The sequence below is a fragment of the Pseudochaenichthys georgianus genome, chromosome 17 (assembly GCF_902827115.2).
Source record: "Pseudochaenichthys georgianus chromosome 17, fPseGeo1.2, whole genome shotgun sequence".
NCBI classification, from domain to species: Eukaryota; Metazoa; Chordata; class Actinopteri; order Perciformes; family Channichthyidae; genus Pseudochaenichthys; species Pseudochaenichthys georgianus.
In genome coordinates, this window is record NC_047519.1 from 42,595,721 (window position 1) to 42,610,157 (window position 14,437).

A 14,437-nucleotide genomic window follows, 5' to 3' on the forward strand; every position below is an offset into this window, starting at 1 on the left:
TAGTGGCCAAACATCTACTACAGCTTTAAAACCATAACGAGCACCACCAACCGACCAAACAGGAGTTCGAAAGAAGGATCCAGCTACCTGATGAGGACACACTGGTTCTGCAGTCTCTTCCACAGCGAGCGGTAACACTCGTTGGCGACGGCGAAGATGTGCGGAGAGATTTCTCCCAGGTGGGTCCGGCTGTAAAGCTCCATGGCGGCGTGGTCGTACAGACCGGAGAGAGACTGGTACGGGTTCACCGCCGCTAGGATGGAGCCGATGTACGTCTGAGGGTCAGAGAGAGGACGTTATTCAGGGTGCACATTGTGATTTTTGATTTGATTTGAATGCGTAAAACAATAATGAAACAAGAGAATTATGATACTGTACAAACTTAGGCAGTATCAAATATTTATTATTGACTTACAAATGATATATCTAAATGTATGTCTACATACACAACTATAAATAGATGATATCATTATTACTACAATATATATTATTCAGAGTGTAAATGAATCAGATGATGTCGACCTGTAAGATAGTACATGAATGGACTATTTTCACCTATCTTCTTAATTGGGCTGTTTTTGCATCATATGTTTGTTATATACTTTCAATACCTCAAATCCCACAGGACCAGTGAGCAGCCATTAGCCTGGCAGCCCAGTAAGAAAAGCTTTCCAGTCCTGGTGGCCTTGATAGTTACACTGGTTCTTTTCGTCTTTGTGGTGCAGGCGTATTAGCTGCAAAAGCTGCACAATCGTTTAGTGAATTCTATCCATCTGTTACCAACGAGACATTTCAGAAACAGGTTCTGCTGAGATTGAGATTTACACGTACTGCTTGCCAAAAGGTTTAACATGTAAATGAAGCCAGGCTACATTACTGTTCTGTAACATCTGTGCAAACATCAATCTAAGAGACTATGTGGCGGATTCACAAAGGACGGATTGTGGACAATGTCTCCATCTTGCCCCGTCCAAAAGTCCAATCCGCCAAAGTTAAGATGGACCATTTTAAAACGGTGAGATAAACGATTGCAGAACATTGGTTTCTGAAAACCTTTCCAACGACAAGTGATATATCTCTGGACCTATAAGTCAAACATCTCTGCAGCCCGTCACTGTTAGAATAACAGACGGGCCAAAGGCTGCACATAATCCAATTCTCTGACAAAAGCTCACAGTCATAAAACCTTTATTGAGCTTAATGGAAGTCAGACGACAGACACATGACCCCAGTGATACTGAACATCTCCGTCACCACTTCCTCTCAGCTTGGGGAAAGCTCAGCAACTCAACACTTCTGCCCTTTTGTTGTTCTTTCCCCCTCGCCTGCCTCAAACTGCACATCTTCCAGAGCGGCTTCATGTTTCAGAGTTCAAAGCACAGCAAACGGCTGAAGCAGAAGCCAGAGAAAGTGTTGGCAGTGTTGGCAGTGTTCAGCGCTGCGGTGGTGACTGATGCATTATGGGAAGGCTCGGAAAAAGGCAGCCCATCAGCATATGTGTGTGTCTGTGAGAAAACAACTGGATGTTTCTACCGATGGCCTCGCTGTGAGACGTCGGCACGGAGGCTGTTCAGAAAAATACGTTTCTATCAGAAAAGTGGTAGAGATGTGTTGATGCAACGGTTGCATCCATGAGAAAATGCAAAGATACTAGGGCTGCTCAATTAATCGTATTTTAATCGCGATTACGATTATGGCTCGCAACGATTACGAAAACAACGTAATCGGAATAAAACGATTATTTTTTTATTATTACTTTTTTTTTTTTTTTTAATAATTTTTTTTTTATTGGTTCTTCAGATGAGTTATTCTTTAAGTTCAGGGTAATCAACTTTTCAAAACATACTGTTAAAAAAAAATGTCTCCAATAAATAGATGTTTTCAAAGTCAATGAATAATCGCAATTACAATTATTGACCCAAATAATCGAGATTATGATGTTTGCCATAATCGAGCAGCCCTAAAAGATACTGTCAAAATCAGCAAAGAGGTGCAGTTAACAAGTTGAGACGTTTTCCATCTCTAAGACAAGCGAACATCCCAAGAAAACAAACCTTAACTTGGTTAAAAGAGTGAAGTGGATCCACAGTTAACAATAATTACTTTTCATTTGGATGTACCTCTTTAAAGGCACCAGGTTTTTTGTGTATTTAAACTTGTCAAATATCTAAATTCATCTGGTTACTGCTCCTGAACCCTTTGGATAACACTCATGAGCGTGGTCCACTCTGGAGGGTAAACATGTTGGAGCAAACTCTCAAAAGTCAGACTTTGTGAGAGGTCATACGTCTCATTTCCCAGCATCTGTTCAATTTGCTTCAAGGTCGAACATATCCAGACATCCTGTACCTTATCTACTTCTCGTGATCCAGTCTGTGTGCTTTGACTGTCAACATGTGTATTAGCCTTAATCATAACTATTTAAAGAACGCATATACCTATTCTTAACTATCTCTGTTGATCAAATGTTGCATGGGAATGTTCTTGTATGATGTGTTCCTGTTGGAGAATGGCAGTGCATCACAATGACAAGTCTTCCACCGCTGACTGACCACCTACGGGCTAACATAATATCTACACGTCCTCATTCCTTAACATAACTGCAGTGGTTTTAAGCAAGTTATTAAAGTGTGGGAGCAGTTGCACTTTAGTTTAGGCAACAACACTACTTGCTTGGGTTTAGAAAAAAGCCTGTTTGGGTCAATAAGTGTAATTGTTACATATCTTAAGTTACATAGTAAGATAACCCGCGTTTCTCCATGAAAAGCTGCACAGAAACCCCACAAATCTCAGCAGCTCAGGTTTCATGCTGCCGGGTCATGTTGAACTTTACCCTACTTTCTCTCTGGAGTCGAAACACCTATTCCGCTGAATGTAAAGAAGACGAGGTCTTTTCTATCATGTGCGTCTGAAGACGGGAACATCGTGTGTGTGCAAAGTGTAAATCGTATTACAGGGGATCAGAGTGTCCCATGAGCACACGTTAGGAGGTGAGGGCCGCCTGGAGGAGAAGATGCAATGCATTTAGAAGAGACACTTTGGCGTGCAGAGCTTCTCCTCCTCTCTGCAGACTTCCTGTTATCCCGGGACAACCCCAGAGCACCTCTGAAAGCAGGCTGCCGTCAGTCACATGTAGCGCCTGGCTGTCGTCCCACGGAGACGCTTCACACCTTCTGCCTGCTGTCGTGAGGCCGCTTTAGTCCTCTCTTCAGTAGCTTTTATTATCGCTTCACTCCCGGTTAGTAACAGGTTTATTATTCGACTGGAGCTTCAACGTAAAGCAGACAAATCTACAACAGAAGACCCCTTTTCCTCTTTATCGAGGTCAATCAGAACACATTTCCAAATCGAAAGCTGAGGTTACACCGTGTCCACGGCGCAGAAGAACAGATATCAGATTACAGCCATAATAACCGTGATTAGGGTGAGTCGGCATACCGATGCACGCGGCATGAAGAGAAGACAATCAGCCCGGTGATGCAAAGGCAAGGCACGTTTAGGTATATAGCCCTTTTCAACACAAGGCAATTCAACGTGCTTTACAACAAATTAGAGACATGGCATTTCCAATCAGTCATTAAAGGCTTCATCTCGAGGGTCGTCGAGTAATAGTTTGAAGCTCGCTCAGCTTTTCACATTATGAACACAAGTTCAACTCTCGTTACAACTCGCGGTTCACTTCAGTCATTAAATGCACTGATAGGATATGTAATTGCCCAAATAAGACATTATACTATGATATGATATGCACCCAATGACCTACAAGCACCAGGAGAAGTAGTCTGTCGCGTTAACCCAGATGTTTCTTCCTGTCCTACCATGTTTTCAGCAGAAAGCAGACAGCTTAGATAAATCTGCTTTCCAAAGAGAAATGTGTCATGTTCTTATCATCAACGAATCCCCGTTAGTCAATCCGTCCTTCGGTGCATCTTTACTTCCCGTCTGCTGCTTTTAGCTTCGATTGGTTCATATACTGAAGACATGGATCGCAAACAGTTTCTTCAACGAAAGGCTCAGCAATGTCCTTAAGCAACGCAACACAGTCGTTATTAATACATGTTACTCAAACAGCAGGATATCGAGGCTGCCGGCACTATTTTAAGCAACATTAATACACACTTTGGATTTCCTGGCCGATACACTGCTCGAACTATAAAGACAACGCCATTCTATCCATGAACAAGTCCCATCAAGTGCTTTCCTGCGTCTATACCTCCTACGTTGACGTGTTTCTGTTAAGTCCCCCTGAGATACGTCCTGTCTAAACAAGACGTATCTCAGGATTCAGACGCAGGTATTCTCTCGCTGACGAGGACGTCTTCATCTCCTGCTCGTTAAAGCCCTCGATACAGACCTACAGATACTACGGATGCAAATTCATTTGAATGGCAGTTGAGGGGAGAGTATTTACATTTCAAATACTGTGGACTATCCTGCCTGCGTGAGCAAATCATTCAGGGGGAAGTCGTGGTGCTGTACAGAGGATCCCTTTGTCATCTCTGTGTACACACCGATCTCGGCTCAGGTCTAACAGCTGATCAGTGTAAACAGTTTAGCTCTCATCTGGATCACCACACTGGGAAAAATGCAGCTCCATAAGAAGTTAAAAAATAGTGAAAACAAGTTGTTTAAGTTCAAAGAACTGCCAATAGAGCAAGTGAACATGTGCTTGGTACGATTCCTTTAAATAAGATATTTAGATAAATCACATCTTGTAACGGAGCGGTGCCGTGACGAGTCCTAAACCAGGAAGTGAGTCAGCATTTCTCCACTTCCTGTTCCCTCGTCTCAGAGCCAATGGGATAGCTGGAACTAAGGTCTGTGGTTGAGACGCATCGAAGAGACGGATCGCGTTTTGTTCTACGACATTACATCATCAGCAGCGACCCCGCTGGTGATTTCTGAAGAGTGGACGTGTCTGAGGAACGATGGTTGTTACCAAGTGGCTGAACAGGACTACAGAAGTCGTGGAGGCCGTTGTACGTCATTACGCCGAAAACGTGAACACTCCTCTAATGCGCAAGATGAGGCATCGTCTAAAAACAAGACCCGATATCTCACTGCAGGGTCACCTCTGCAGTGCCACGTCTCATCTCAGGTGGAGACACGTGTTCTATAGATACTAAACACATATACTGGCAAGATTTGGAGTTTTTGTAGTGTGCTCTCGGGTTAACCTCTCTGAGGACGACGACGACGACGTGTCTGTGAGATGTTATTTAAACTATGTGAGGAAGAAGACTTGTACAACTGTTGACGGCTGTTAGAGGTGATCCTGAATGTATTAAACAATACAAATAGAACTGAATACTAGAAGCTACAGCTGGTTTAGGATTACGCGAAGAGTCCGACATGTTCTGGTCTTTGATTCGATTGTTTTTATTGTATATTAATGACTGCAATGTGTAGTTCTTGTAAGCATTCCTTTGAATGTGTCTTTAATTGAATGCCGGCAGGTATATCATATTTCTGTCTGATAGTTCTGTGTCTTCGTAACACCGAATGCCCCATTCATGTAAACACTTTTACATCGTTTGACCCACTTCGTTGTAATGAAGTGAACACGTCGGGACATGGCGAGTAGCGTGGACGACGAGCAACTCAAACACGTCTTCAGAGGTGAGTGCTAAACTCTCCAAAGACAGATTACAAGTACAGGACCACTTTAGTATATCTCCCACTCAGCAGATAGCGCCCTGACGAACAGCAGATCCCAGTTCGTGTCAACCTGGACTCAAGTGAGTGTTTCTCTCTGTTGACGGCAGCGAGAGAGACTCGTGTTTACAGAGAGGCGTCCGTCAGAGCTCACGTGAGGCTTCAGAGCAGAGGGAGGCTGAGACCTGTCCGACGCCAGATCCCTCAGAGCCGGAGCCAGAACGCTCTGACGGGAAATGAAGACCAGATGGAGCAACACTGAGGAGAACTGGAGGATCTGATCCAGGGTCTGTGCAGCCTGCATGACTGACGGAGTGGGGGGGGGATCCTGCATGTGTTAAACAATACACATCGGATTGAATAATACAAGTTAGATCTGGATTCATATTACCCAGTGAGTCCGACATGTTATGGTTTTTATTGTATTTTACTCTTTCTTTGGTATTTCATTTCTTTATGTATCTATTGCAATTGTACTTCAAGTTCTGTCATGTCTTTTATAATTTTACCTACTTACCTACCTACCTACCTACCTACCTACCTACCTACTTACTTACTTACTTACCTACCTACCTACTCACTTACCTATCTACTCACTTACCTACCTACCTACCTACCTACCTACCTACCTACCTACTCACTCACTTACCTACCTACTCACTTACTTACCTACCTACTCACTTACCTACCTACTCACTTACCTACCTACTCACTTACCTACCTACCTACCTACTTACTTACTTACTTACCTACCTACCTACCTACTCACTTACCTACCTACTCACTTACTTACCTACCTACCTACCTACCTACCTACCTACCTACCTACCTACCTACTCACTTACCTACCTACTCACTTACTTACCTACTTACTTACCTACCTACCGACCTACCTACTCACTTACTTACCTACTTACTTACCTACCTACCTACTCACTTACTTACTTACCTACCTACCTACCTACCTACCTACCTACCTACCTACCTACCTACCTACCTACCTACCAACCTACCTACCTACCCACTTACCTACCTACTCACTCACTTACTTACTTACTTACCTACCTACCTACCTACCTACCAACCTACCTACTTACTTACCTACCTACCCACTTACCTACCTACCTACCTACCTACCTACCTACCTACCTACCTACCTACCTACCTACCTACCTACCTACTAATGTCTACTAGCACCTTGAACTGCACGTATTGTATGGAAGGAGCTATACTGTACAAATGAAGATTGTTATTATTTCTACCACAACGCGAGGATCAGATCCAGGGTCTGTGCAGCCTGCACGGCTGACGGCAGGAAATGTAACCGAGTGGGGGGGTCGCCGTGTCACAAAGACACATTCCTGCATTTGTTTGACTTGGCGATTAAAGCGACGCTGGTCCGCGGGTCGAGTTTAACATCGACGCTGACGGACGGAAACCAAACATCTGCTGCAGTCGTTCAGAGCGGAGGGAATGTTATTACTATGTTCACGTGACACGAGAGAGTTTGGCAGGTTTCAAGGCGACATGAAACTGTTCAACATATATTTATTTATTTCTAAAATGTTTTAAATGTATTCATATTTAATTTCTTGTGTTTAATGTAATCTTTATTCCATATGTTCATTTGAGCTTCTGATGTTAAAACACTTATTTTCTATGATTAAATAATGAAATAGCCTTTTCTCATTTTATTATAATCCATGGTGGGAGGTTGGATAGTAGTAGGGGATAACAAACAAATGGACGTTTTCATTTCCTGTGCATTCGACTGGAGGTAAGGAGCCAAACTTTGCTTTATAGTTTAAGTTAATAAGCTGCTCACATATTCTCCTCAGGAAATGAAACCCAAGCAGAAAGTTTCTTATCCAGATGACATCCAGCAGCTACCGGATCGTTTGTGTAGAGTCTTTGTGTTTCTGATGAGTTTCAGTCCAGTTGTCTCTCATGTTGGGTCTCCTCCACCTCCGGAGGGGAAGACCCGTCTCTATAGCTGGAGGACAACGGTCATACACAGGAGAATATAATGTTTTATTTTCCACGATGTTGCTACTTTGTTTTTGTGATGTTATGTATACTGTTAGTCCTCTGACGCAGATGCTCAGCCTCGAGCAGCCGCTATCTCCCTGAAGGAGGGGCTGCCCTAGCAAGTTGTTGTTGTTGCCAGTTTGTGACCGGGCAGCTCTCGGTCATTGTTGTGGGACACATCCTTCTCGGGGTGGAGATGACCCCGAGCCATAAGCGACAACAAATGTGAATCAGTGTCCTCAGCTGTTTAGTCTAACTAATGAAGAACGTTGATTACCCTCAGAGAAACTAGTTCAACATCATACGAGAGGAAGGTTCTTCAGAGTTGATGGTGGCATCTCCACCGCGAGGTCAACTCGTGGCCCGTGACATGTCCTGTGAACTCTCCGGCCGAAGCTCCAAATAAACCGTCAGTGTTTTCCATCAAAGTTCTCCTCGTGTCTCTCTTACCTCTTTCACACCAACGGTGTTTCAGGGCCGGTTCGGAGCTTGAAAAGCACCGGGTTTTCCTGTTCACACCGCAGCGGAGCCACCTCTTAGCTCCGGAATGCGGTTCGTTTCGAGCACCAAAAAATTGTCCAGCCAGAGCAAAAGCACCGCATACGTCGCGCTTACGTCGAGGCGGAGGCAGGAGCGGGATCAACTCCTGAACAACAACAACAACAAGCCGGCGTTTTATCCAGCTTGTACACAACGATGGAGAAACGTAACAAGCAGCAGTGGTCCACAGAAGAGACCAGCTACCTGCGGGGAATCTGGTCTTCCGAAGAGGTGCAGAGGAAGCTGGAGCACAATCGGCCATTGTTGTTGTTGTTGTTGTTGTCAGCTGTGAGGGGTTTCCGCGCAGTTTGGCTTTATGAAGCAGGCACGCAAACGATGACGCAGCACCAGTCGGACTCTGGGCGGTGTGAAAAGAGCCGGAGCTAAACCAAAGAACCGGTTCTGAACCTGAAAAGCTCACGGAGCTTGAACCGGAGTTGCGCTGGTGTGAAAGAGGTATCGGAGTCCTGACTCCAATTGCTTCAGAAGTTTCCCCCACAGACTGTAAAGTAATCACGCATTACTCTTCAAGTAAGGAACCAAAATTGTGAAAGTTAGATTTTCTTTTAAAGATCGCTGCTCAAATGTATTTTTCCTCAGATAATTAAACCCACAACGAACAGTTTCTTATTTACACGTCCAGCAGTCACAGGGTCATATCTTCAGAGTCTTTGTGTCTGTGTTGATCCGATGACTTTGAGTCCAGTGTTCTCTCGTTTGCTCCATGTTTGGTCTCCTCCGTCTCCTGAGGGAAATATGTTGGCTGATAATCGCTGCACTACGTTCACCAGAAGTCTCTAACGGCGTCTGTCCGCTTTCGCTGCTGCGTACAGTGGCTTTTTACAGCTTCGTGTCTGAAAGAAAAACAACACGATGAGAGCGAGGAAAGTGAAAAAGGAACGATAAAGTCGTGGAAAGACAGAATCTCACTAAAGCCCTGTTGGATTCAGTCCTGATACGTCTAGTAGTGCAACCAACATTGAATCATCAGAGAACAATAATGTCGCCCAGATTCCAGACGGATGTGTTTTCTGTTCTCAAGGTCCGTTAGCCAATAACAGACGAGGGAAAAACCAACATTGACCGTAATTAGCGTAATGCTAAAAAACACGATTTCTCTAATTCCACTAACGCAGTCATTTCTCTCACATTCCAGATATTTCAACAACACAGATCCAAATCAAACCAATGGGCGGAGTGGGAGAGACTACTTTGGAAACGTCTTCACACTGGAGGAAGTCGAGCTACAGAAAAGCTTCCTACGGAGAACTCGAAGTAAAAAATGATCAAATCAACAAAGAAAACGTGTTTTACAATGACTTGTAGTTCACTTCTCCCCAACACGGGACAGAACCCGCTCTCAGTCTACATCACAGGAAGTGACATACGTGCGAGGGTATTTGGATATATAGCCGACAGGAAATGACATGGAGGTTCTTTGGCCGGAGGGCAGTCGCTCCACATCTGACAGTAATCAGCTCTGAAGTATGTAAACGTTCCTCCACATGCACACGTTCCGCTTTAATACGAAGTGAAGTGGCTTTGTGTTTCCGTGTGTCCGGAGGGATTCAGCGTGTGAAGAGAGCTCTGACTGCAGAGCCTCATCTGGACTATTTCAGATATTTGCATGTTGATATGTTGGGATACGATACAGCTTATATTACAAGAAAATTAAACCTCAAACTATGAAATCTTGCTCTAACAAAGAGTGAGGGTCTGTGCCCGCAACACCAATCGCTTTCAAGTCCTTCTTTTTGTGACTTTTTGCACGTTTTAAGTTTCCACCCATTAACCACTTATCATCATCAGCTTGTATATCTGCAGGCGAGCCGCTAGCCGCTAGCCGCTCAGCTCCAGGGTCTTTTTGACAGAAGGCACGATTAGTAACGGCCCGTCCACACAGCAGCGTTAAAAACATCTTCCAACGCTTCTGCCCGTTGACTTTGAATGGGGTGACGTCACTTCGCCTCGCTTTTCGCCGAACTGCATTGTGGGAAGCAAAGCGAAGATTTCCAGGATTCAAAAGTTGAGCAATGTTCAACTTTTGAAGCTGAGCTGGAAGCGTCAGCCAATCAAACCGCGTGCAAGCTGGGAGAGCCAGACCGCAGTTCATTTCCTCATATTCCTGAAAATGGAGGAGAAGTTATCGCGGTAGAAAATCACCCGGTTCTTTATGACCAGACGCTGATAACTTACCGGGATACAAACCGGAGGAGCCAGGCATGGAGGGAGGAGGCAGAGACAGTGGGGGAAACTGATAGGTTTTCGCCTGTTTGGGGATTTTATATCCAGTTTACTTCGTTTGAACATTGCTATCGCTTTGTATGTCAGGGCGGGAGATTCATGTGATTGGTTGCTGGTCGCAAAAAATCGCCCAGCTTCAAGATTTTCAAGATTTTTGTAACGCTGCTGTGTGGACGGGCCGTTACTCGTTCACAGGCCACGACCTCTGCAGCTCATCCAGAATGCAGCGGCTCGTCTGGTCTTCAACCTTCCTGAATGTTCCCACACCACGCCGCTCCTCCGCTCCCTCCACTGGCTTCCGGTAACTGCTAGAATCCACTTCAAGACACTGGTGCTTGGTACCATGCTGCGAATGGATCTGGCCCTTCCTACATCCAGGACATGGTTAAACCGTGCACCCCAGCATGTGCACTACGCTCTGCAACAGCTCGCTGCACCCGCACTGCGAGGAGGACCCAAGTTCCCATCAGCAGAAACACGTGGGTTTGCTGTCCTGGCTCCAAAATGGTGGAATGAGCTCCCATTGACATCAGGACCGCAGAAAGCTTACACACCTTCCAGACTGAAACTCATCTCTTTCGACTCCACCTCGAGCGATAGAATGACTAACAAAGCACTTATATACTAACAAAGGACTGGCTCCTCTAAAGCCAGCTGAGTAGCACTTGAAACGATTGGCTCTATGAAACCTGATGTACTTTATGATTCTGTTTTCTTCAAGGTTGTATTTTGTTGGTCGAACGCACTTATTGTAAGTCTCTTTGGATAAAAGCGTCAGCTAAATGTAATGTAGTGTAATCGATTGGTTTTCTACACTCCAGATTTCTAGAGCTTTAAGACTTTCTGTTTGGAGCTGGGAGTTTGAGAAGTGAACCTGTTGCAGCCGACACACGGAGACGTATTATTCTGCACCAGTCCGGAGGCGGATTCAGTTTGGGAAGAAGCTGAGCGAGTCGGCAGTGTTCGCGCTAAGACAAGGAATACGACGGGCTGTTCTTGATGTCCCGTGTGAAGCAAGGAGAAGCACAACCCTTCCAATAGCACAGCGACTCTGAGCGCGAACATCAAGTTACAACGAGTTATTGAGAGTGTGTTTAAAACAACGTTTCCAGAATGAAGCTGCAACGAACAATTCTGTCAATTCATTCAAGAAGGAATTGTCTGCCTGCAGTCAAACAGTAAGTAATGTATATTTTAAATATACGATACAAAACGGATCGGATAGGCAGGAATAGAAAGGTCGTGATTTAAAGACCCCCTGCTGTGAAGAGAGAAACAGAGAGGAGACAGAGTGTGTGTGTGTGTGTGTGTGTGTGTGTGTGTGTGTGTGTGTGTGTGTGTGTGAGAATATTTAAGACAAATATTTTTGTGCAGAGGCAAAAAGAACAGCGTGTGATAGAAAGATGAGATGAGAGAGGGACAGAATCGGGGTACAGCGCGAGTCAGGGATTCCTGAGTGTGTGTGTGTGTGTGTGTGTGTGTGTGTGTGTGTAACCTTTAGAGCTGCTGTGATTGTAACCAGCTGGGCTGTCAAACAGTGGCCTCTCTCGTCTTCCAGTGGAGCGCACACACACACACACACGGGCACACACACACACAGGCACACACTAATGTCCATGTTTAGCTATGGAATGCTAAAGAACATTTTAGCACTGGTAGCTCCACCAGAAACCAGCCGAGGGCGAGAGGGCGAGAGGACGATAGGGCGAGAGGACGATAGGGCAGGAAGGCTCTCGATGTCCTGAGGAAGCTTCTCTCTTCCTGCTGAACTCATTCGCCCTCTTTATTTAGTTCTCTCAGAAACCTGCGGGGGGGCTCTCAGGAATCCGGGGCCCCTGATTGGTTACGAGTCGGCCCCTCGCTCCGATGCATTTGATTTCACGCATCAGACTCTCACCTCTGACCGCCCCCCACGGAGACTCTGGTATTTCAGGAAGTCAGGAACTTTACCTGAGATTCATCCACAGAGGTACTGCTGATTTCAGGTCAAAACGAGCCCACACACACACACACACACACACACACACACACACACACACACACACACACACACACACACACACACACACACACACACACACACACACACACACACACACACACACACACACACACACACACACACACACACACACACACACACACACACACACACACACACACACACACACACACACACACACACACACACACACACACACCACACACACACACCTGATGAACCCTTCCTCTCAGGGCACTGAAGCGCTGACTTTAGAGAGAAACACACTTCTGGAGAGTGTGTGTGTGACACTGAGGATTCTCTGGAGAGTGTCAGCAGAAGACAGACCCCTGGCAGGAGCTGAGAGACGAACGGACATCTCTACTGAGCACAGTAAACTGCAGATAAGTCATCAATCCAGACACGGAAAGCTTCTGGAGAGAGACACGTGCCTGGAAGTGACTTTGAATACTTGATTTATGGAGAAGTCTGTGAATGGGCCTCTTACTTTTAGACAAACAAGCAAGCAGTGCAGATGTTGGGCGACGGTGAGGCATTGACTGGATCATTTCTGCCATACGGGAGCATTCAGCAGTGATTAAAGTAATGAGCGTGCGTCTGTCATAGGTTACCGTGGAAACAGAGCTGCCTTTGTCTCAGGAGTCAGACAGAAAGTGCTGCCTTCAGGATGGAAACACACCAGACTACTTTCCAGCAATGTGAACCTACAAATATTGAGCAGCCCAAAGTTTTATATTGGAAATGTATAGTCGGGGTCCACAGCACAGAAACTCCCAGATGCTAACTTGTATACATTGGGCAATTTGCAAAATAAGCATTTCCAGACAATTGTTATAAAAATGGCTTAGGGATTTGGACAATTTTGGAGTGGTTTTGGAGGTTATCGAGGATGCTGAATGCATTTATGACAATTTCAGGATCCAAAAGGTCAGTCTTAACCAGAGAGTTGCCGTATTTGTACTCCCATTGGGCTGATTGATGAATTTCGGGTTGATTTGAATGTTTTCAAAATCCTCATTAACCTTAAAAACAACACCAAAATGGGCCAAACCATTGTTTAGCTATTGTCTGCTAATTAATGCAACTTATGCAAATTGCCCAACATCCGGCATTTTCCATGTGCTGTGGACCCTTACCATTTCCAATCTAACTTTGGGGCACTCGATATGTCCGGATTCACAGCAGTGTTGGGATGTGTCCTACATTTCCTTTATCTTCGTCATAGTATTTCCCAGAATCCTTCACTATGACGGGGTCAGCAGGAACAGAGATGCTTTGTTTGCTAATTATCTCACCGTGTAAAGCAGGACAGGGTGGAATAATGACCTATTTAGCACATGGAAGTAACATTCGCACCAATACTACCCAATGGTTGAATGTAATGACGTATACTCAACGTATTGTACTTAGGTCCAATTTGAAGGTACTTTAACTGAGTATTTTGATTGTATTCCATTTTAGAGCTAACCCTAACCCTATGATTCTGAAATGGACCATTACCGTATCAAGTCATTTAACTGTTGGTACATTTTGATGCCAAGCCTTTTGTACTTTAATTTAAAAGGGGCCCTATTATGTTTTTTGTGGTTAATTGAACATCTTGGATCCAAAAAGGCTAAAAGAATCTCTTGTGTTTGGGTTTTATCGCCTGGCCAACATTTGTATACTCACAAAACACAGCAATTATAAAAAGTAGGCCTCAGATATCAAAATGTATACAGTATGATAGGGAATACATACTGTATCCAAAGGAAACACCATCATAATGATATTAATCCTGAAAGAAAGTTGAAAAAAATGTCATGCACTTAATTTTTTTGTGCGAATACGTTTTTAAATCGAGATCAAAACGTGAACTTTTACTATGATTTTTTAACGTTAACTTAAAAAACTTTAGAAAAGCCTAAAAGACAATGTTATAACAAGACATTGGGCATAGAGGACTTTGTCGGCTAAAAAAATATATTA

General features: G+C 44.5%; 1 protein-coding gene across 1 annotated transcript in view; it reads right to left on the reverse strand.

Annotated features, from left to right (window-relative positions):
• Positions 1 to 14,437, reverse strand: part of myo10 (myosin X) — a 150,207-nt gene that overhangs the window by 68,986 nt on the left and 66,784 nt on the right. Inside the window, 1 exon segment of the mRNA XM_034104935.2 lies at positions 88 to 275. Within this exon segment, the coding sequence (XP_033960826.1) occupies positions 88 to 275 (188 nt within the window).